Raw genomic sequence first — 24,618 nt, 5'->3', positions numbered from 1 at the left:
CATAATTTTTACAATTAAATTTTTTTTATTTTAAATATATTAATATGATTGCGTGGATATGTAAATACTAGAACTTCAAAGGTTGATTAATCATGATATGACAAAAAATTTTGTGAGACGATCTCTTATTTGAGTCATTCATGAAAAAGTATTACTTTTAATACTAAGAGTATTACTTTTTATTGTGAATATCGGTAGTGTTGACCTGTCTCACAGATAAAAATTCATGAGACCGTCTCACAAGAAACATACTCTTATGATATTAGAGTGCACTTTTTTTGTTGGGGGTAAAGATGATAAACATATTTACGCTAACGGCATCTCCTAACCGGGACAAAATAGCATTTCATGCTATTTTGTTGTCCTATGCCCTCAAACCGGGGTGCTATTTTGGACACAGCGCCTCCTACGTCAAATTTGACACTGGAGGCACCCTGCGTCAAAATTTGACGCAGGGCGTTGTATTTTTTTTATTTTTTTTTAAATTTTTTATTTACTTTTTTAAATTATGATTAATTTAATAAACAATATATTTAATAATATATGAATTCTTTAATATATTTTAAATGATTTAAAAGCATTTAATTAATATAATAAATAAAAAAATATTTTGTTAGTATTAATAATTGAAATTTATTTGATTAACATATTAATCTATAAATTGAAAGGTTAATGTAAATCGCGTAATTGAATACACAAATTTATTGAATAATATTTAAACATTCAAACACACGATTAAAATAAAAAAACGAAATCAAATACATTTAATTTAAGTGCAAGGATAATAAAAGAGAATCAAACTAAATTATCAATAATCTGGAAAATCTTTTTAGAGTAAGATTTGAAGTAGATGGGTTGGAGATGAATATAATATTTGGTACAGAAATTGCACTATTTTAAAGTAGAGTTGCTTTAAAATAGAATTTTGGGTTGGAGATTGCCTAAGTCAAGTAAATTACATAAAAAAATTTAGAGAATACAAAAGAACGAACGACCTTCTAAATCACACAACAACAAAAAAAAAGCTTCCTAGCTAATGCATAAATAACATGATTAGTTGATGTTCAAACAAAAGAGATCTTGCCATCTTCAAAGATCAATCACAATATGGATTAATATGGTGATGTAGCTTCCGGGGAATCATCGATGAGTTGGTAAGGCTTGAGATGTCGCGAGTTAATATTCATCGGCATCGTATTATCGATTTTTGTGTTGAGCATATTAATCATCGAAATATTGTCAGATATACTCTGAAGATCCATGTTTGTTATCTTCTCCCTATAATTTATGTCTACTTATACACATCTCTCGATTTAAAATTTGTCTCCATATTTATAATTTATTTGAGAGTTGCTTTTATTTCTCTTATTTGCATGTGTCATTTTCAAATTATTGAATTTGTCTCTATACTACAAGAAAGGCCACCTTTTTATAATCATCATAATATGTGAATTGAATTCGGGGAAAAGAATCATGAAAATTTTAACATTTTCTTTCTCTCTGTCCCTACTATTTTGCGTCGCCTGGCATCCGTCTCAATATGAAGCTTTCTTTCAATGCTTGGAAAATTACCCTCAACCCTCTTCCTCTCCAATCTCAGATGTACTCTACACTCCAGATAATTCATCTTTTTCATCTGTTTTGCAAGCTTACATAAGAAATTTGAGGTTTAATGAATCCACCACCCCGAAACCACGTCTCATTATCACAGCGTCTCATGTTTCTCATATCCAGGCAGCCATTGTTTGCGCTAAAGCGTATGATTTCCAGATGAGAATCAGAAGCGGCGGACACGATTACGATGGAGTTTCATATGTGTCTGAGTATCAGAACTTTTTCGTTCTTGACATGTCCAACCTGCGGGCGATTAGCGTCAGCATCGAAGATGAGACGGCATGGGTTGAATGTGGCGCCACTCTTGGTGAAGTTTACTACAGAATTGCGGAGAAAAGCAACGTTCACGCCTTCCCTGCCGGAGTTTGCCCAACTGTTGGTGTCGGTGGCCATTTCAGCGCTGGTGGGTATGGTAACATGATGCGAAAATACGGCCTTTCGGTAGACAATATAGTTGATGCTCAATTGATCGACGTCAACGGGGGGCTTCTCGACAGAAAGTCGATGGGAGAGGATCTTTTCTGGGCCATTACAGGCGGCGGAGGATCAAGCTACGGAGTCGTGCTGTCGTACAAAATCAAACTCCCCCGTGTTCCTCCAGCGGTGACCGTTTTCCGGGTTCGTAGAACTTATGACTCAGATTTCACAAACCTAATCTATCGTTACCAAGAAGTCGCACCCAATTTCCCAGACGAATTATTCGTGAGACTCACGCTGGACGTCGTAAACAGTACCTCCGGACGAAAAACCAACAGGGCGACATTTCGCGCTCTCTACCTTGGAAGATCGAAAGACCTTTTTTCTCTGGCAGAAGCAAGTTTTCCAGAACTGGGAATACAGCAGAAAGATTGCATTGAGATGAGCTGGGTTGAATCAGTTATTTTCTGGTACGATTACCCGACAGGCACACCAGTTGACACCCTTCTCAGCAGGGTTCCTCCAGCTCTCAGTTACCTGAAAAGAAAATCTGATTACGTGAAGAAACCCATGACAAGACCAGGGCTTGAATTCATATTCAAGAAAATGGTGGAACTGCAATTCCCCATGCTGGCGTTCAATCCTTACGGAGGTCAAATGGCTAGGATCCCACCCTCTGCAAAACCTTTCCCGCATAGAGCAGGAAACCTCTTCAAACTTCAGTATGTGACTAACTGGAACGAAGGGGGGATCGAGGTTGCGAATTATTACCTAAATTTGACAAGAGCGCTGCTATAATCACATGACTCCATTCGTGTCCATGAATCCAAGGCAAGCGTTTCTCAATTACAGGGATCTTGATGTTGGAAATAACGATAATGGAAGGGATAGTTTTGGGTTGAAATACTTCAAGGATAACTACCACAGACTGGTCAAAATTAAGACGATGGTTGATCCACAAGACTTCTTCAGAAATGAGCAAAGCATTCCCCCGAGGACCCCTGAATATTACAATTTAGAGGTGGCCTAGTTAAATATTAGTTTAAGAATTTGAGTTTGAATTTACAAAAGCAAAGAAAAGAAAAATCCAAAGGACATTTTGGATGAGCAATGGTTGGAGAAATTGTCCACATTATGAAGATTATCCCGACCCAATATGAAACATTGGCAGAACCAGTTGCTTGAAGAAGTTGGTGATGATAGATTAGCTGTTTTTGAACTCTGGTTGCTTTATACGGCATGTTGTATGAGTTTTGTCTTTGAACATTCCAAGTAGCGAAGATTGAGATTTGTTTCGCTTGTTGGTTTGAATTAATGGCCGGAGATGGAAGTATTTTGGAGTCATCGGTGTATTCTATGATATATTAACCCAACAAAATGTGCTTTGGGTTGAAATTTTTAGAAATACAAGGGTTGGTCATTTTGTTGGCTAACCATGACTAGCGGCAATAATAGTACTGGATAATGAGGAGAAGATAAGATTAGCATTAATATTTCATCAAACATAAACTTAAATATTTACAATGAAAAATTAAATTCAATACTCTAAACATTAAAACAAAATATTTAATGTGTCAAATACATAGTTGAACATTAGGATTGAAACGTCAAACAACAAAGTTTCAAAAGCGATTTTCCTTTTCAAAGACTTCTCACTAACTTTGTTACTTTTGATCTGTTATATACGCAAATCAAAACAAAAATATTTATATAGCAATTTTCTGACATCCAATCATTTAAAAAACTGGGTAAATTTTGTATGTAAACCTTCTAGGAGAATTGGTTAAGTGGTCCATAAACACTACACAAGCCGAAGTAGAAACAGTCGTAGAAACAAACGAGTATCATCACACTAAATGTTAAAGAAAACTACACCAAGGAGAGTTACAGGTTCTCAACTATGTCATGGAGTCTAATTACTAACATCCGATCTAAAAGAGATGAGAAATACAAGAAAGAAACAAATCATTCCTTGGTGGTTTTGTTGATGAGGGATTTGTGGATGTGAGGGATAACACCACCACCGGCTATGGTACCTTTGATGAGGGTGTCAAGCTCTTCATCCCCACGAATGGCAAGCTGCAGGTGCCTCGGTGTTATCCTCTTAACTTTGAGATCTTTACTGGCATTTCCAGCCAATTCAAGCACTTCAGCTGTCAAATATTCTAGAATTGCAGCAGTGTAAACTGCGGCGGTGGCTCCAACTCTTCCATGGGCATTGGATCTTGACTTGAGGTGACGGTGAATTCTTCCTACAGGAAACTAGAGCCACGAGGCCAAAACACCAGGGTAAGTTTATGGATACATAAATTGCATTCAAGCATGAAGAACGAACAACAAGCTACTCTTGTAATCCTGCAAAGATAGTTTGGTGGCACAACAGTCAACAAGAACAAGAGAAGTGAATCACGCAACCAATTTCCTGTACTGATATTATCTTTCACTCAAAATAAGCAAAAGAAAACTATCAAATTACTATTAGAGATATGTGTCGCATAGATTACTCACACATACATCAAATCTGGGATTTGCTAAAAATATTCAAATCTAGAACTACATACTCCCAAACTTTCACAAAGATGCCACAGTTTTTCCAGTTAACTATTCTTGAGCTTCATGTGGACGTCTTTCCCTAGTTAATAAACATAGAGCAAGTAACTAACAAAACGGATATTGTTTTGTCTCAAATCGGAGAAATGCGCAAAATATGATTTGACCTCAGCAACTTCTATTGAATTATTTGAAACTTGAACGTAAGTAATACCCAACATTAATGCAATATTTGGAATAAAATAGATCCATCCATACCTGTAAACCCGCACGAGCTGACCGAGACATAGGCTTTTTCTTATCCTTCTCCTTAGCGGCAGCAGCTGCGGTTGTCTTCCCCGCCACAAGCCCTTTTCCACCTTTTCCGGCCATTTCTCCTACCTAACTGCTGTCTCAGAGAACCAAAAAAAAAGGTTACTAGACAGAACTATAAACAGATCTGAGCATTCCATCGAGTAAATTGAACTTCCAGACAGCAAAAAACGAATCTCCGAGGCATGATTACACAAAGGGGAAGGCAAATTCATTAATCTAAGGATCTGAAAATGCAAATTATAAATAAAAAACAAGTCATAGAATGAAAATCAAGAGTACCTCAGCGGAGGGATAGAACAGGAGAGGAGACGGAAAGGAGTAAGTAATTGCTATGGGAGAAGTGAATGTATCGCTTTGCTATTTTTTGAATTGAAAGAGAGGGTGGTTTTGGCGGGAACACGTTTTTGGGTTCGAAAATTTTGGCCCGCTGTGTTTTTACTAAAAAGTCCTTTTCTGCTGGAATCTGAACTGGGCCACAGTTGAGCGGATTTTAAAACAGCCCAATCTAATATTTGTAGCCCACTATATTCGGGTTAGGCCTGGAATAGCCCAGTTAAATTGTTATCCAATCTTTACCATATAAAAAATTTAAAACTACAAAGTGCATGGTGTTTACTTATTTTCTTTGAATGATAAATTCGGAAGATTAAATTATGATTCACATTTGAGAAATTTAATAAAATGATATTTGTCTCACCAATAATTTGAAATGTAACATTATTAATTATTAAAATTTGAATGAAAAAATAAAAAATGAAGAAAGACAATAATTAAAGAAAAAGATTGTTTGACCAATGTCATTTTCCAATTATTTTTTGTCAAAATTGTGACCCTTACTGTGGAAAAATCAATTTAATTGAAAATTACATGATTTTAAAATTTTAGTGAAATGATTTTATATCTCGTCGGTCAAAAACATTGTTAAAGAAAATGTACATACGAGGTAAGGGAGAAAGGAAAAGAAAGTTGAGCACAACTTACATTCATATTGCGACAAAAGCTTTATGTTTGGCTCATGTTGGAGATAGAATTTGATATGCTTATTTTGGATAATGATCTGTTGTGAGATAATTAGCTTAATTGTATGAAAATTTATTTTGGGAGTTATAAATTATAATTAACGAAAGTCGATGCATTATCGAACATAAAAACTCGTGTATGAAAATATCACATGTCAATTTTATTATACGGATATTTTATCATGAGTCGCTTGTAGAAAACTATACTACTTATTCATTCTTGATTGTCATCAAGCACAAAGTGGGCACACACCTTCAAAGCCCATTAACCATCTTGCATTTCTGTACATTCATTTTAAGCTTTAAATTTTCTAGTTTTTTTATTACATATCTTGAGGTGATCGTATACTTGAACTTTATATTAAGAGTATTACTTTTTATTGTGAATATCGGTAGGATTGACTCGTCTCACAAATAAAGATTTGTGATACCGTCTCACACGAGACCTACTCAACAATTCTATATGAGTTTGTAAACTCTTTAATTTTAGTTTCCCTAAATATCGAACATTTTACTAACATCGGCTACCAAAAATTCAAGATTTAGATTAAATCATTTGGTTGATGAGATGTCAGTCTTAACATGTTACACTTGAAGCTGTATCAAACAGTTATTATTCATTTATATATAAACGTGGATTGTTAGATAAATATATTGCGCAATAATATAATAATAGATTGAACCCAAAAAGGTCACATAAATGTATTTGTGGCATTAGCATCGATGGATAAGTGAGTGGGGGGAATCAATCAATCAATCAATCAATCAATCAAAACAAACGCGTCACACTGTCAATTAAATTACTTGAGCTAAATGTTTAAAACGATGGTGGTGAAAACGATTCCTTTGACAAAAGTGGACATTGGAAATGGTTAAAAGCGTGTGTATGACTCCCGCTTCTCGAGACGCAATCATTGTCCACTTTCTTTTCAAAAAAATTAATCATTTAATATTGGAAGGAATAACTTTTTAAAAAATGTCAGGTAAATATGGTGAGATGAAATTTTGTTTCCAACGCGTATAAAAATTAAATAAGAAATAAAATTTATAAACAAAAAACGTACAAATTCATCGGAAACAATTAGAGAACAAATTTTGATCGATACATTATTTTAATTATTATTAAAATTAATAATTCTTATTATTAAAATAACAAATCATTAGTGTCCAACTGCGTGCATATATATATATATATATATATTTGAATATTAAATATAATTGTATTCAAAGTTCGGATATTTTTCTCGGTATTAGCCACTACTCAAATACAACTTATTAAGTTGCAATAAAAAATGATCGAAATAAAATTTCTGAGTTAAGAAATTTGAGTTTTATAATTACTACTTGTTTAGCCCAAATATTCGAAGTTCAATAAAAATAAAAACTCATCAGACATGAAGGCCCAAATGGTGCTAAGTCCAGGAGAATTATGGTTGGCCCAGAGAAAAGCACGATGAACAATTACACGACGTGAAAATCGTGGGGAGATCGTGGAGCGTGGCTGAAACTCCCCCGTGGAGGGTGACAAAAGCAGAAGGAGGAATCAGAAAAATGCCCCGACAAAAACAATCGACAAAAAGTCTACAGCAACTTCTCTGCAACTTTGCTTTCATATCAGCAATCGTCTTCCATAGAATTCAGATGTTTATTCCAGTTTCTTGTAAAAACTTTGTTCGAATTTATAACGGCATAACATATGTTGATGTTGTTTATGAGTTCCCCCTTTAATTTCATTATATTCGTCATTTCACGTTCTTATTTTTGGAGCCATTTTGAGGGAATTAGAACGAATGATCGAATCAAGATTCGCAACGTTTGATTAGGAGTCGGATTATTTCACAAATTTGGCACGAACACGTGCCTGGCACGCCCGCAAATTTCGTGGCAAACAAGTTGGCACGCCCAGTGGGACACAATGCCTCCAAAGCGTACTGAGAAGAGTGAAGGAATTCCTCCATCACTGGGGAAAGGTCATCGCTCACAAGAAGAGTTTCAGGAAACTGATGCAGAAGGAAGAACGGTTGAAAGGCTCGTACACCAGTTCGAGGAAGAGACTATGAAGGAAAGAATTGTTGTTTCTGGTGGTGATGGGTCTTCGCCGAACTTCATGTTGGCCATGGAGAAAAATATCCGCAGCGATCTCAAGAAAATGACTCAAACTTTCGCTACTGTCATGATGGAATTTGTGGCAGAAATGAAGGAATGGAGAAAGTCTGCAAAAGACGAAGTGGTTATACCAGAGAGTGATAAACTTCAAGAGAATGACGTCAAGCTGCTGAAAGATCAAGGCCAAGGATCAGGAGTTTCTCAGGCAGGTGAAAGTCGCCGCTTGGGGGAAGCACGAATTCCTGAATCTGCCAGGGAAGGGAGATACACTCCTCCGCACAAAAGGGATGAGGAGTTGGGGTTGAAATTCCAAAACTGCAGCAACAGTAAACAAATGGCTGGTAACGTGTTCTCTGTGACGTCTCCTAACTTACATCCATGGATGTACGTTGATGGGGGAATGCGTGGATATTCAGCGCCAGGTTTGGGGAATAACACTCGGGGGGCAATCTATCCTCCTCACCAGTTAAGACAAACTCCAACGTTGAATTTTGAGATGGTACGTGATGTGATTCAAGAGTTTTATGGCCCAGGAGTGATGCCAATCAACCGACCAGAATTCCATAAACCGTATCCTGATGTTGTGGATCGTGACAACCCTTATCCAAAAGGATACCGCATTCCAGACTTCACGTTATATTCCGGGGAAGACGGTCAATCCAACGTGGAACATGTGGCCAGATTTACAATTCAGTGTGGGGAATTGGCAAATTTGGAGAACTTTTCTAATTACAAGTTACGTTTGTTCCCCAATTCCCTGACCAATACTGCTTTCACATGGTATGCAACACTACCTCAAAACTCTATTATGACTTGGCACGATATGGAACATCAATTCCATACACAATTCTTCCGGACAGTACCTGAGATTAGTATAGCGGAATTGTCAAGGGTGGTCCAAAAATCGGGGGAATCTGCCAATGATTTCATTTGTAAGTTCAAGAAGGTGAGAAGCAGATGCCGAGTTTTCCTCCCTGAATCAGAATACGTGAAGATGGCACAGCGAGGACTCGATTTTGAACTTAGAAAGAAGTTCCAAGGGATGGAATTTCGTGATTTTTATGAACTTGCGGCCAAAGTGTCAGAGTATGAGGAATTATTGCGGGAAGAGAGTCATTAAAGACAATCTACAATGGGCTCTTTACTTCCAAGAAGTGGAGGAAGTTACGTTGGCAGAAGTGGTAAATTCCGGGTCACACACTGTCCCTTTCTTAAAACGCAAGAGTGAAGAATCTGCCAAGAAAAACATTACTCCAGTGCAAACACCCTATACTTTCGATGCATCAAATACGGAGGAAATTTTCAATCACTTAGTGAAGGAAAAGTTTATAACATTCCCCTCAGATCACAAGCTGCCCACCAGGGAGGAGTTAAAAGGAAGAGATCATTGTAAGTACCACAATTCCTTCAACCATAATACTAATGCTTGTTGGGCTTTCAAGAATGTCTTGCAGGAAAGAATCAATAAGGAGATCCTGAAATTTCCTGAGAAGAAAGAAACAATGATAGTGGATGAAGATCCCTTTCCTCCGGTGGCCAATGTGAATGTAAACAACACTGACTTACGTTTCTTAATCAACGAGAGGAGAAGGAATGGGAGTGGGCACATGTCCATTAAACCAAGACTTACCGTAAAAAAGTGTTGGGTGCCTCGAAAAATGATATTTGAGTCCAAAGAGAAGAAGACAGAAGCTGCTCATGGAAGAGACAGCTATTACAGTGGGGGCGGCCTGCATTATACTGGGAGGAATATGAGATATAACAGGGAATCCATGGCCAAAAGGCCGGAGAACCAATACCTCAGAAGGAGCTCACGTTCTTGGTCGGTGAATGGCGAGAGAAAAAATGACCTACAGTTGGTCCAGAAGATAATCCAAAGGCCAGCACCTCTAGGCTCTGAAAGAAAATATGAAAGGAAACCTCGTTTTGTTGTTCCTCCCAGAGCAATCCCCGATGGCATAAGGAAGCGGGTAGAACATCCAAAGTTCCCAAAACCTCTTTCTGGGACCCAAAAACGACGTTTGTTAAGAGAAAAAGCTGCTGATCGCAGATCTAAGATGGGGGAATCACTCAGAGAGAAGAAAAAAAATTTGGGAGGAAGGCTATTGAAGGTAGCGAGGAAAAAAGTTACAAATGGAGGATTTAATCTTAGCTCCGCTCAGATGAAAGATTGACAGCCGGAGACAGATGTTTTATAAAGATGAAAAAGATGGGAAGTATTGTACAAAGTAGACTGGATGGCCACTTTGGTTAATTTTGTCATATTGGCCTATAAGAAGTTTATGTAAATATGTGAGGAATAGGCTTTTAAGTCATTCTTTGCTGAACTTGTTTGTAAATAATGATGGAGCATCTGTGAATAAATAAAAATAAGTGCTCATGGAATCCGCTGTAGTTGATAAATTTTGGAGAGGAATATTTGTTGTGTTGGTTGGCCAAATTGATGAAAAAGTGAAGTTCGTTTATGGCATATCTCAAAACCTTGGGGAGTATTGTTAGAAAAATGTTGTTTAACAGTTGGTTTGTAACAAGCAGTGTTGACCCGCCATGTTTGCGTCAATGTCAAAGAAAACAGGCTTTTTGCCGTTTGTTCATTTTTTATAAAAATTTTGGCAGAGTTTCCCTTGTAAATGTGATATGCCAAAATTGTAAACACCTGCAAATATATCCCAAGCAACATATACAAGAACAACAATGCATTTTCCCAACAAAGTTTGGCTTTCAAGCCACTTTCTCAACTCTACACATCAGAAAAAATACTTGCCAAATCATGGTAAACAAGTGTAAAAACATACACCTACTGTCCCTAGCCTACATATTTTATTTCCTCTCGACGTGTCTGACACTCCTCCATACATATATGCTCAGCCGGTTGCAGAGATATTCATCAAAGCTTGGTAATTTTCTTTTTGATAGGCCAGCGACACTACCATGGGGAATTTTCATCTCTATTGGTCTTTAAGATATTTTCTTGTATTGGCCTTTGAGATAAATTCTCGATTTCTCCAACTATGTTCCTGCGAAATAAATGGGACCAAGTGATGAATAACAAAGTGTTGATCAGCAAACTATGAATGCTCAAATAATAATGCAACATAAGAGCGAGGAAGAAGAGCATCTACTAAGCAGGATGGAAGATGACCAAGTGAATGACAGTTGGATGATTTATATATACCTCATTTCCATCTTCTGAAATCCATCAGACTCTGCCATCTCAATCAGATCTAATTTATACAGTGCTAGCTAATGATTTGGGCAAAAGAAGTGTGGTTGTGTTCTCAATATGAAGATTACAGAAGTTGCACTAGCCAAAGGACCAAGTTCTGAATATGCACAGCAAGGTAGCACCTTTGTTGAAGTGCAACACCCATTGTTACTTATCGGAAATTCATTCAGACATATTCACAAACATCTTGCATGCAGCATGAAATGTGACATATTCTACAATATTTTTGTGATGGAGGATTGAGAAAGATGGTTAAATATACCTACCTTGAGAAGGTGTGGTTTGATGTCAAGGAGATTGATGATGGCAACTTTCAGAAACTGGGATGACATCACAAAGTCGATGGAGCGGCAATTTCTTCGGGAAAATTGGTGGGCACCGATGGAGGTTTGGGGGAAGTGAGAAAGAAAGAGATAAAGAAGGTTTTAAGGAAAGTGAGAGGAATTAGGGGGTTCAGGGAATGCACACTTGGATTTAACCCGATGGAAGAAAACATGTGTCTCGGTCAATTCATATTCAAATCCATAGAACCAATCCTTTCAAAACCATATAACTGTACGTGAGCTTTAAATAGCCAACTGGGCCAAATTGGTCAAAGTAGCCAAATAGCCAAAATGGGCCAAATTGGCCATTGGCCCAAATTGGCTAGGGGGGCAGTTGTTTAGCCCAAATATTTGAAGTTCAATAAAAATAAAAACCCATCAGACATGAAGGCCCAAATGGTGCTAAGTCCAGGAGAATTATGGTTGGCCCAGGGAAAAGCACGATGAACCATTACACGACGTGGAAATCGTGGGGAGATCGTAGAATGTGGCTGAAACTCCCCCGTGGAGGGTGACAAAAGCAGAAGGAGGAATCAGAAAAATGCCCCGACAAATCAACACAAAAAATTTACAGCAATCTTCTGCAGAATTCTGTCAATAATTGTTTGCTCATTTTTCCATTTCCAAGCAGCTTATTTTAATCATTCCTTCAAATTTATTGTAGAATGTGGATCAAAATTCATAACAGCATATTTAAGTTTGATGTTGTCTATGGATCCTGTAATTTCTTCATTTTCCTTAGTTTATAAATTTAGCTTTGAAGCCATTTCGAAGGAGTTAGAACTTACAACCGAATCGAGACCTACAACGTTTGGTAAACGAAGTCAGATTATTTCACAATTTTGGCACGAACACGTGCCTGGCACGCCCGCAAATTTCGTGATAAACACTACTAAAGATAGCAATAGACTAAATCTAAACTGGTCTCGTATTAAAGTCGCCCTGGGTTTGGGTTTATATCATGTCAAGCTGGTCCAAAGCAGGTTCGGGACAAGTCTTGAGATATGATCGTCCCGCCACTATATATATAATCTATTTTTTAAAAAATTATTGAATAATATATACATTAATCTTTAATTTTAACGCATAATCTTTTAGGATTAAAATAATTTTATTTTATTATCATGTCTTTAAAATGAAATATATAATTATAATTTTCATTTTTTATGAGTTGAATATAAATTAATCTGTTTTAGCTAGTGATAATTTTTTGTTCGGAAATTTTATTAACATACAATTGAAAAGTAAATTTAATGATCTATTCATTTTTAAAAAAAATTATTTTATAACGATTAAATTTTAAAAATATAGAATTTTTAATGGGTCCTTACCTTTATTCTCTTGTTCTATTTGAAATTAAAGTAGCAACATGGGAATGGGGTTCATAAACAGTGACAATTGTCATGTGAAGACTCGTTATCAGCTACGGCTCCGATGGGTTCTCTTAACCAAGTTATCGAGTATCCCAATCAGGGAAAGGCTAATCAAGTATCATCAGAGCATGCATATAGAAAGGACAAAAACTTGTGTGAGACAGTCTTACGGGTCGTATTTTGTGAGACGGATATTTTATTTGGGTCATCCATGAAAAAATATTACTTTTTATGCTAAGTATATTACTTTTTATTGTGAATATCGGTATGATTGACCTGTCTCACAGATAAAGATTCATGAGACCGTCTCACAAGAGACCTACTCGATAGAAAATAGGAAGCTTGGAGAGATAATGAGAATAAATTGATAATAAATAACATATTTTTCAAGCGTTATCATCAGCTATAGTTTTTGAAAAACCGCTAGCGTTTGGTCATACACAAATTATTTACATAAAAACTCAAGTGAGACCATCTCATGGGTATATTTCGTGATACAGATTTCCTATTCGACTTAATTCATGAAAATTTATTATTTTGTACGTCATAAGTATTATTTTTTCAATCTATATATAGATCGAGTCGACTCATCTAACAAATATTCGTATCATTTCACATTATGCTTGTTCACTTGTTTGATGTACATTTTTCATTAAGCCTTTCAATTTTTTATTTCATTTTCTACGTGTACATATATCACTAGCTAATTCAAAGAAAAAAAAGTAGATTTTTTGTCTTTTATATTCGACATTTTGTAATTTTGGTCCGTCATACGGTTAGAATAGATTTTTGATAATTTTATTTCATTGTTTTCCAAATTTAGTCCTTTATACATGAAAGTATTTATTGACTCATTAACTTTGTATCAGGCACGTAGAAAAAAAACTAAAATTGTTAAATATACATACTAAAACTGGAATTCGATAACATGAAGGACATAAATCACAAATATAACATGAATTACTTAATTTGTGGCCTTCTCATATTAAAACGAAGTACGTGGGTGGAGCATCATATGTATTAGGAATACAAATATATAGGGATATATCAAAGAGTATGTTATGGTTCACCCAAACCACTTATATCGATAGCATACTAAGGAGATTCTCTATGGAGGAATCCAAGAGAACTGATATCTACCACTGTGTTTTGGTATGGCTCTATCCAAATCTATGTGCCCTAAGACTGATGAAAGATAGAAATCATGATACACATTTCTTATGTGTCTGTCTGATAGTGTTATATACGGTATAATATTTATTCGACTAGATATAGCCTTTGCACTGAGTGTTACAAGCAGATATATCAGGCGAACCCTGATCCATTGTATTGGAAATCCGTGAAGGACATTGTTAAGTACTTGAGAAGGGACTAAAAATTTATTCTTGGTCTATGGAGGTGGGAAATTAAAATTAGAAGGTCATACTTATTCTAGCTTCCAATCAGATGTGAATGATTCAAAATCAATTTCTGGATTTATATTTAAGCTCAATAGTGGTGTTGTTTCTTGAGAAATTTTGACCAAGAGTTGGGTGTTTGTATTCAAGCATTAGTTGCAGCAAAGGAGGCTGTTCGGATGAGAAATTTTGTCCAAGAATTGAGCATCATTCTAAATGAAATTGATCCAGTCCTGGTGTACTGCAACAACATTGGTGTCGTTGTGCAAGCTAACTATAATCTACTAGTTCTTGCAGACACCATCAATGATATCTAGAAGATCACAAGGTGATACTAATAGATACTCTTACCATGATTTGATGAGTGCAATTGGAATTGAGTTATCCAGTTCGTGTGATCAAAAGGTTTATGCACATATTAAGCTAATAATGATAAACCTATATAATAAATAAACGTTGTCTTGAATCACATGAGTTATAAAGCCACAATTAATTGTATCTATGAACCATTGATGACATGTAAGAATTGGATTTTGTATTTCCGTTGAGATAATCAAATTCAAGAAGTTGAATTTTATGATCAAGTTTTATGGAGACCAGATATATGACATAAAAGAGTTTATAAGTAGATTTCATATTTGGAAGTTGTGAAAGTTAGTTTGACTACTAATTTTGTGAGGGTAGTGCAAATGATTGCTTTAGTGAAGGAGTTCCAAAATAGGCAGCAGCAAAAAATGGATTAGTACAAAATTTGATCTCCAAATTTTCACTTTGCTTCATAATAACGATTTTGTACTATTGTCACATCGACGATGTGTAGAGTCCAAAATCAGTACACGTAAAGCCATGCATTTATTAAATTGTTAAATTATTTATTTAATTTTAAAATGATTTTAACGATGCATGATTTATGATTTGCATTATTTTAAATTATTACATGTTTATTTGATTAACGTTAAAACAGTTTCTTGAGTTTTATGTTTCAGACGAATATTCGATGCGGGATCGGGAAAAGAGACCGGTGATGATTTAGGCGATTTATGAATAATGTGATATTTTATTTCAAGTCAAGAAAATTGGTATATTAAATGATTTATGAAATTTTAAGAATTTTAAACCTAATTTAATTTATTAGGTAATTTTAAGATTTTAAACATTTCAAAAATACTAATTTGAATGGTTGTGGATTTTAAATTTTGAAAATTTGACACATGTGTATTGTATTAAAATTAGGGGCTCTAGTAAAGTTAGTGGTGTATTAATAGTATTGGATTATTATTTTAATTAACATGTTAATTGGTTATTAGTTATTTTTCTTAGTCTAATTAAGCCCATAATTAACCCCTTAATCACCACATATACTCACTCACACGTTACAACACACACACACACACTCATCGGCTTGCACGCACACATACACACTTTGTGATTTTCTTTTTGAAAGAAAAACTAGGGTTCTTAAGTTCCCCCAGCAGTCAACCCCCTTTCCCCTACGATTTTTCAGCAGACTCACGTTTGATTAGTAGCAAGAAACGTGCCACAAGTCGTCCCGGATCGGTTCTCGCATCTCCTCGCTTCGATATTCATTGTATCGTGAGTATAAATCATCGAGGCATGTATAATCTTTCATTTTTCCGCATCGATCTTGTCATAGTAAATAATTTGATGCATATTGTGTGTAAAAATCCGTATATGTTATGCAAAGTTTGAGCGATGATGTTTGGAACGATTTTGGAACAACTTTTAGATCTAAAAAAACGAATCTGCTGTCATTTCGAATCCTGCGAATTTTCGTTCAGTTTTCTGGAAACTTTCAACATATAAAGCGTATTACTTTTCGATATCTTCGACTTGACAGTAAATTCATAATTTTCGGATAAGAGACGAATGAGTTATGATCATTCTCGTGTGACTGCTCAAACTGTGATGCTATTAAAATGTATTCTTCATGTTTTCTTGAGGTTTATTGGTTGCAGGCTTCATTGGGAAACCGCCAGGTGGTCACTGCTGCGTTTAGGTATGTCGTTTGTTGTGATCAGACGCTATTTGGTGTTTCGTTTCAGGTCGGAAACGATTTGGTTACAATAGAAGTCGTAGGGAAGCGAATTATGTCGAATTTCAGGTTTATGGGATTGTGACGCGTTGTGGTTGCGTGTCATTGCTTGGAAAAGTTTGGGGCGTTTGTACGTGTCCGGTTACCTCTCCATCTCGATAAATCATCACCGGGTTTTGATCAAGATTGGGAAGCGGTAAAACATGACCAGTGACCAGTCAACCCAGTAAAGCATGACCGGAGACGTTCGGTCGAAAGCTGTAATGATCTCTGCCAGCCCAGTACTATGGTTTAGTCTGATCAGACGCATTATGTTATGGGTCACTTGCTTTGAAACATATCTCTACGCAAATGATGATGATTATGCATGTTTAAATATGTATGATGCTAGCACGTTTATGAAATGATGGCACGTCTATGTTTATGTAAGTATGTTCAGAGTTAAAGTATGTATGTGCTATTTTAAAATGCATGTACTTTTATTATGTATACTTGAGATTCTCAGTTTATACATGTCGAGTCTTTAGACTCACTAAACTTGATCGATGCTGGTGAGGACGAGTACGAGGATGCGAGAGGTGGGGAACAGTGAGTTGGCTCGGACTGTGCGGAGACCTAACCCGAGGACCGCTTAAGTTTTCAAGAATTTTATACATTCATCTACTCTGATTTTAATGAAATTATTTCATGTTATTTAAACAAGTACTTTTTGCAAGCTCGTTTTGATTGTGACATTGATAACACGGAAATAGTTTGTACTCGTTTATATTTCAAATATTTAGTCAAACATTTAATTTATATTGCTTTTTGAAAGATTATTACTTATTTACGAAAAAAATTTATTTTCCGCAAATTTCACGTATTTTTAAAGTACGGTACGTTACACGATGTCTTGCCATCAATAAGAATTATGATGAAACAAGAATCAAGATTGTTTGATTAATTAAACTCGTAGTTTCCTAATCAAACAATGACTATGAGATTTATGATTTGTTAAATCACCCAATGAGAATTTCAGAAGGTTATAGAATCTCATTGATACATAAAGACTTATTTAATACTATCAAATCTCCTCAAAATTTGATAAGATAAACATGAGAGATGTGAAAAGGGAAAAAATACTAGTTCTGGAAGGATTAATATACAATTAAGAGACATTAAATATATGTTATCAACCTAGATTCTCTACTCTCTCCCCCTCACGCACCAAAATCTTGACCAATTTGTTGGACAAGAAGCCATGATCGAGACCTCCCTCTTCCACCACCACTCCCTCATCCACCGCCGCTTTACTGTCATGGTTTCGTCATCTTCTGACGATTGATCTCAACCAAAAATCTTGCTTAGATTACAAATACAATCTAAACAAGGAACGAAGTCTTCGATCATGGACTTAATAATACCATTGAAGAATGATGTACAATCCAGTTGCTTGTTTATAGGAAAATACAAGAAGAGTTATTACTGTCCAAACACCGGAATTGTTGGAAGCGAACATTGATTGCTAAAGGTAAATTTTCAATAGACAATGTGAATGAATTTAGAATCACACGACACTCAAGTCAAATTTTGAACATCAAAACAAAAATTTTAACTTTTATCTGCATTTAAAATTACATGAATTAATAATATCCCCGACGATAATTATAAATTTAACAAAATATATTACATTCAAGCATTGTTTGTGTTTTATGTTAATTTATAAATGCTCTATTAAATGCAATATTTTCTTTAGTCGGAGGCAAAATATTTTGATGTAGACCGATCCTTCCTCTTTGAACTTCATCTTCAAAGTTTGTTCTCATTCTACTGATCGACTTTATTGTGGTGTTTTCGCCTTTTTGGTAGCCCTATGCTCAAGGAAACGCGTACCAGTTTTCTCCCCAATGCATTAATAATTCTTTTTCTTGCAAAACCATATCTCATAATAGTATTAAGTAAAGTAAGAATCTGATAAAATGAATAATTCATGCATCCGAAATACATTTTCTACAATTTCAAATATATATACATATGTGTGTGTGTGTGTGTGTGTGTGTGGCCGAGGGTAGCAAAATGATCCAACAAGGTGATACACACACATTTTGGCCGAGGGTAGCAAAATGATCCAACAAGGTAAATATCATTCGTAGGCCGGCAAGGGTCTTTTGGGGCAATAATAGGTCGATTTATAAGTAGTTAATGTAGGCACACCTTAGGGAGGTGTATATACATATATATGGTAAAATATATAAAATTCAGTTCCCGACGGATGTGATATCCTAGATGATGACTCATTGACGTCGTCGATATTTTTTCGGATAAGTTTGTCGCACATAATTTGTGTAATGTGATTAATTGACTAGTATGATTTACAGACTATTATATTAATTCAAATATGCTGCAAAAAGACAGCGGTTGTGAATTTTCGCGTCATAACAAAATTGTGTAAAATCAACCACCTATATAGGAATTTATATTGACCAAAAGATTTAAAAAATAAGATAATATTTGGAAATTTTAGGCGATTGGACGGTGTTTTATGTTTTAGTTACTCTGCATACGCGATGCGTGTATGTACAGTCTTTTTTTATCATTATCGATGGACTAAAGTGTTTGATAAATTATGAAGGGACCAAATTGATATTTGAATTGTTGAAATAAAAAAATAAAAATAAAAATGTGTTAAAATTTAAAACAAAAAACAAAAATATATTATTAGTATCATATAAAGGTAAAATTGAAAGAAAAAACTGATACTTCCTAGATGGTTAATATAATGTACTCAATTTTAATAAAATAGAATAAATAAACCATCACCGATAAGATGAGCTAACTTTTTTATACAACAGGGAGATTTCACACAAATCAGAGGGGTATTTTAGACAATTCAATCGGAACCCCTCGACGCGTCTCCGTGAATTTACGTGGCGTCGTGAAGCAGCTAGTTGAGAGCTGAACATCCCTAATCGCGCGACACGTAACCCACTAACGAATGGATTGATTGGCACGTCATATTCCAGCGTGGCAGAATCTAATCCTAGTCCGCTATTTCGCTCTTTTCTCCTCTATTAAAAATGGCCCCCCACCTTCGCGGTTGCCTCCCAAGGCGTCACACAAAGTACACAACAAAGGAAATCACACCAAAACAGCTACCATTTCTTCCACACTTTCTCACACACTTCTCGTGTTTCTACGTGTACTTTCTCTTTCTCTTTCTCTTTTTTTTTTGGTGCTCGCTCGATCTTCTCTCCGGATTTCGGGGTGTTTTGTCCGGAAAATGGAGATTCCGGCTTTTGCTGATCGTGTCTCCGTTTCCGATTGCCAGAGTCTTCACGTTACTTAGAGAGGATTATATTTTTGTTTGTTTTGTAAGGTGAGGTTTTTCTGAATTTGAACGCGCTACGCGAAGCTGAAGCTTTGATTTAAAGATTTATGTAGCAGACTTTAGAAGTTATTCCATGCTTTCTTTTGCAATTAGAGATGGATTATTGTTGAAATTTTTGGTTATCCTCTGGAATTGGTATCTGATTGTCGTTAACCCTTTTAATTTTTGAAGATTGGGTCTGTTTTTAGCTTAACTTCTCTGTTCTTGTGTCGATTGATACATATATTTTTAGATCGAGTAGTTTTTCCTTTCTTTCTCAAATCATCATCATCAATTTGGCGCCGTTTTTTAGGCAGGCGATTTACTGCGAAGTAGATGAGATAATAACATCTTTTGAGGAATAAGGCTGTTAGATATTAGATTTGTTGTCTTCTCGATTGACTGGATGAAAAAATGGAGACGTAAAATTGAGAGAAACTCCAGATAATTCCAAAGGAAATAGCATATTGGAAGTAATGCCTTTCCCTTTGAAAATTCAGCCCGTCGATTTGAATACGCTGCCGGAGAAACAGGTTCCGGCAAATTTCGAGCCGTTAAAGCCAGTAGTGAAGTCCCGGATCAAACGTCTTTTCGAGAGGCAATTCTCGAGTGTCCTGAAAATTTCTGCGCTAGATAAGCCGCCCAGCGCTGATGAGCCGCCGAATTATTGCAACAAGGATGTATCGGAGGAGTTTGAGCCTAGCTCAATCTGCCTGGCGAAAATGGTTCAGAATTTCCTCGAAGAGAACAACGAGAAGCCCAAGTGCGGTAGAAACCTATGCAACTGTTTCAATGGAAACTGTTCTGACGGCTGTGATGATGAGTATGATTCGTACAAGGCTTCTTCCCCCGTGGATGCGTGCGACATCCTTAAGGTAATCTTTAGCTTTTTTATATACGGTGATGATTTTGTGGGCAGATTTTTTGCTACGTAGGAGTTCATATTCGAGGATAATGCATCTGAAAAATTTGTGCCGTTTATTGATCAGAGTTTGGTACCCTCTGTATGCGTATCTGAGAGAAATCTGTTGGCTGACACTGCCAGAATAGTCGAGAAAAACAAGATCAGTAAGCGCAAAGATGGATTTTGCAGAGAAATCTTGACAGATAGCCTGGCAGCGCTTGGATACAATGCTTCAATCTGCAAATCAAAATGGTCGAAAACGCCCTCTTTTCCCGCAGGTACCGAACAATATTTTGCAAAACTTGTTCTTTCTCTTATCATTCCTAGAAAATATCCAGCGTTGCTTAGGCATGCATTCTGTGTTCAGGAGAATACGAATATGTAGATGTAGTAATCGAGTCCGAGAGATTTTTCATCGACATTGATTTCAGAGCAGAATTTGAAATTGCAAGATCCACGAAGGCGTACAAACTGGTCCTTCAAATACTTCCCAACATATTCGTAGGGAAGGCCGATCGTCTCGAGAAGATCATCGACATCGTATCAGAATCAGCTAAACAGAGCTTGAACAAGAAGGGCATGCCTTTTCCTCCATGGCGCAAAGCAGATTACGTAAAATCCAAATGGCTTTCTCCTCACACTCGCCATAACTTGAACAACGATGCTGACAAGAAAGAGGAGGGATTGGTTGAAAAGACGAGTTCTTGTGATGAAATTGAGTTCATATTAGTAGAGAAATGCTCCGCCGTCGGGGAAATCAACGGCGGTGACGACGACGAAAAGAAGAGTGCAACTCCAACGGCGCTGCCGTGGGAGCCGCCGGAGATTAAGCCTAAGATTTCGCACAAAGGAAGTAAGATTGTGGCTGGTCTAGCTTCAATAATTCAAGATAAACCGTAAAATTTTGATGTGTTTTTATTCGATCATAGTCGGCTTGCATGTAATTCCCCTTCTGTTTTTATCGTAAGGGTGTGAAGAATAAATAATATAAAAGAAAAGCAAGAAGAAAAAATACTTACATGAATAAATTCAGTGTTCTTGTTTGTATATCAACTGTGTTGTGTTATTTATCCTTTGAATCTTCTTCTCCTGTTTCAAGATCAAAAACTAAAATAAATCACTATTTTTAAATCTGTTTTTTGGGCTCAATAAATTATATACTATAAAGGAGAGATTTGCTTTTAAATCTCCAAAAAGTATAATTAAATATCTGTTGTTCTTGTCTGATCGAAAATTTCTCCTTAGATCGTGATTAATACATTTTATATTCTTTGGCTCACAATTATTGTTTGGGATGAAATTCGATATAAAATAAAGAAAAATTAGAACATATATATGATATTGTAGCATAACAATTGGTTTTAGGGTAAAAATTTATGTGAGATGATATCACGGGTCGTATTTTGTGATACAGATATCTTATTTGGGTCATCCATGAAAAAATATTACTTTTTAAGCGAAGACTATTACTTTTTCTTGTGAATATTACTTTTTAAGCGAAGACTATTACTTTTTCTTGTGAATATCAGTAAGATTGACCTGTCTCGCAGATAAAGATTCGTGAGACTGTCTCACAAGAGAAATATTATTGTTTTTTATATGGTACAAGAATAAAATTTTGAATATGAAGTTAAAATAACTATATAAATATCAATACGTATCACATTTTTTTGTGTGCTCGAATATTACATATTAGTGTCTGATCTAAAAGAGTTTATATTGAAATATGAAATAGTAATATCATATATTTAATGTTATGTACCAATTTTCATATCAAAAAAATGTGTCAATAATAACAAAATTTGTTATATATGTTTGAGTATTCAAAAATTATGTATTAATGACACATCTGAAACACTCGAATTTAATATATTAATATCAGATTTTTTTCAAGATTTTGTACATATTTTCATCTGAAAAAGACATGTCATTAATATCAACATTTGTTAAACTTGACACCTAAAAATCATATATCAGTGTGAAATCTAAAACATTTAATTCTGAAATATCATATATTTATTTCAAATTTTCAATATTTTGTACCGAATTTTATCCGAAAAAATATATATAAGTCCAAAGAGTGCGGAAACATTGTTTTAGTTAGTCAGTGACTTCAAAAAAAGAACCAAACTGACATAAAATGAACACACGTTTTGTTATTGAGATAAAAAATTATTGATGATTTGCTTTACTATCATTAAATATCTAGTATTTAAATATAACCTAAAATCTCATTAAAAAATATATATTATGTAATAAATAATCAAGAGTACGTGGTCAGAAGTTGGAACTGTTGTTTCTCTTAATCAACGAATCGGGCTTAAAAAATTATCCAATGCTTGATCTTAAACTACAATCATTCTACCATACTTCTCGCAATAGCTGATTTTGTTTTGTCCTTTTTTTTAAAAATCGACGACGACAGTAAAAATCTAAAACTAACACCATTGGTGATGAACAAATCTCTAAATCACCAAATATTAAATAGTATTTGTAAAAGTTTATTTTAATTTTTTTTTAGTTTCAACATGCAATTTTCTCCTACATTTTATTTTCTAATAAAAGTTATTGAAATATCATATTCCTAGTTCTGTTTTTGTACTGTTTAGTTGTTTACAAATGTTTAAAAAAAAATTGATTATGAATTTTTATTTAACAAGTTTTGCAAATTTATTAAAAAAATTCCATAATCATTTATTTCTAAACAGTACCTAAACACTAGCACATATGTCTCACTATTTTTTACTAAAAAAATTGAAAAATAACATCCAAAAAATATAATTTTGTTCTCCGTATATATGCCGTGAACATGGAAATTCGATCATTTATGTTATCTTAAGAAATTCGATTATTATTATTATTTTTTTAAATAATAATAATAACTTATTGAGGCTCCTCCGAAGTAGTCTAGCTAGGGGCGATGATGATTTGGTGTTGCCTAACTCAGCCTTCGGCGCAGAGAATAAGTTTGGTGTAGTAAGTTGCACCAAAAAAGACTGCTCAAGCAAAGTATGTTTTTATAGGAAATCGCAACATGATATTTTAGTTTTAAATTCAAAGCGCTTCGTTTTCCGTGCAGTTTTGTCACGTCATGCATCATTGAACGGAAATTTAGAGCCTTGTTTAATAATTCAAATTCAACCAATCATGTTTAATTTCAAACCACGAGCCTGACGTTTCCACCACCCTTGTAGTACAATTTACGAACAAATAAATTCAATGGTACTTGGAACATCTCTTCTCCTGATTATAATGTAATTCTAACTTGTACATTTTTTTCCTGAGAAAAATGATTTAGTAATGGTGATTTTCTGAAAAGGCTCGGGTTAGTTTTGGATCTGGACAGGAAGAGAGGATCAAAGCAGGACTAGATTTCAAATCAGTGCCCATGAAAAGACCAGAATAGTATGTCTGGCTATGTTTACTGTCAAAGGACAGGGCATGGACAACCGTCATAGGATAGAGCATGAACATATATCTAATCAGGAACAATGTCCAGACACCATAATCGATGTCATCTTCTTCCATATAAATACTCAGGTTTGCTAATTCATTTGGGAAATGAGACATTGCATTGTACTGCATTCAATAAATTATCTCTCTACTTAGTGAATCATGTACTAACTTCAGCGTCGGATTTGCTACACCGGAAACCATTCCGACGCCCCACTGATATTTTCTTGTTGAGTGTGTTCTGATCGTCTAACCTGAGCTCATCATACTCGGTCAAGGGTACTAACATGCTAGGCTACCCGAGCTCATCCCATCAGACCAGCCCACCGGAATCTTCCCATCAGGTCAGACCAGGCCACCCGGGCTCATCCGATCAGGCCAGGCCACCCGGGTTCATCCCGTCAGGCCAGGTGCGTCCCATCAAGTCAAAAATATTTACAGGGAACATACACCTCTTTGCCTGGTAGATTGTCCACTCAGCTCACTCATTCTACTCGGGAATCATCAAGTAAGTTCAAATAT

The 24,618-nt window shown here is 35.5% G+C and overlaps 2 protein-coding genes and 1 pseudogene across 4 annotated transcripts; 2 read left to right on the top strand and 1 right to left on the bottom strand.

The window, feature by feature from the left end:
- Positions 1–1,456: 1,456 nt before the first annotated feature.
- On the top strand, positions 1,457–3,346 carry LOC142544540 (berberine bridge enzyme-like 8; annotated as a pseudogene).
- Positions 3,347–3,859: 513 nt separating this feature from the next.
- On the bottom strand, positions 3,860–5,002 carry LOC142544551 (histone H2A variant 1). Its single transcript, XM_075651595.1, has 2 exons — positions 4,840–5,002; positions 3,860–4,293 (listed from the first exon to the last, which is right to left on the bottom strand). The coding sequence occupies exons 1-2, from the start codon at positions 4,951–4,953 to the stop codon at positions 3,997–3,999; spliced, it is 411 nt and encodes a 136-aa protein (XP_075507710.1). The 5' UTR covers positions 4,954–5,002; the 3' UTR covers positions 3,860–3,996.
- A 14,470-nt stretch (positions 5,003–19,472) lies between these two features.
- LOC142544518 (uncharacterized) lies at positions 19,473–21,690 on the top strand. Of its 3 annotated transcripts, none has more exons than XM_075651576.1 (4): positions 19,473–19,748; positions 20,240–20,614; positions 20,729–20,921; positions 21,011–21,690. In XM_075651576.1, the coding sequence occupies exons 2-4, from the start codon at positions 20,462–20,464 to the stop codon at positions 21,541–21,543; spliced, it is 879 nt and encodes a 292-aa protein (XP_075507691.1). In that variant the 5' UTR covers positions 19,473–19,748; positions 20,240–20,461; the 3' UTR covers positions 21,544–21,690. The 3 variants fall into 3 exon arrangements, with proteins under 3 accessions (XP_075507691.1, XP_075507683.1, XP_075507678.1); XM_075651568.1 differs by having other exon boundaries at positions 20,053–20,614; XM_075651563.1 differs by having other exon boundaries at positions 19,473–20,614.
- The last annotated feature ends 2,928 nt before the right edge of the window (positions 21,691–24,618 follow it).

The sequence above is a fragment of the Primulina tabacum genome, chromosome 1 (assembly GCF_025594145.1).
Source record: "Primulina tabacum isolate GXHZ01 chromosome 1, ASM2559414v2, whole genome shotgun sequence".
NCBI lineage: Eukaryota > Viridiplantae > Streptophyta > Magnoliopsida > Lamiales > Gesneriaceae > Primulina > Primulina tabacum.
The sequence above is the reverse complement of the archived record's forward strand: the minus strand, read 5'-3'. Positions and strand labels throughout refer to the sequence as shown.

What these genes read in the sequence shown, in the direction of transcription:
- LOC142544551 (XM_075651595.1), bottom strand. Translation starts at nt 4,953, where the DNA reads ATGGCCGGAAAAGGTGGAAAAGGGCTTGTGGCGGGGAAGACAACCGCA. An exon ending in CAGCTCGTGCGGGTTTACAG is followed by an intron (nt 4,294 to 4,839) that starts GTATGGATGGAT and finishes TCGTGGCTCTAG; the next exon opens with TTTCCTGTAGGAAGAATTCA.
- LOC142544518 (XM_075651568.1), top strand. Translation starts at nt 20,216, where the DNA reads ATGCCTTTCCCTTTGAAAATTCAGCCCGTCGATTTGAATACGCTGCCG. An exon ending in ATGCGTGCGACATCCTTAAG is followed by an intron (nt 20,615 to 20,728) that starts GTAATCTTTAGC and finishes TTTATTGATCAG; the next exon opens with AGTTTGGTACCCTCTGTATG. An exon ending in AACGCCCTCTTTTCCCGCAG is followed by an intron (nt 20,922 to 21,010) that starts GTACCGAACAAT and finishes TTCTGTGTTCAG; the next exon opens with GAGAATACGAATATGTAGAT.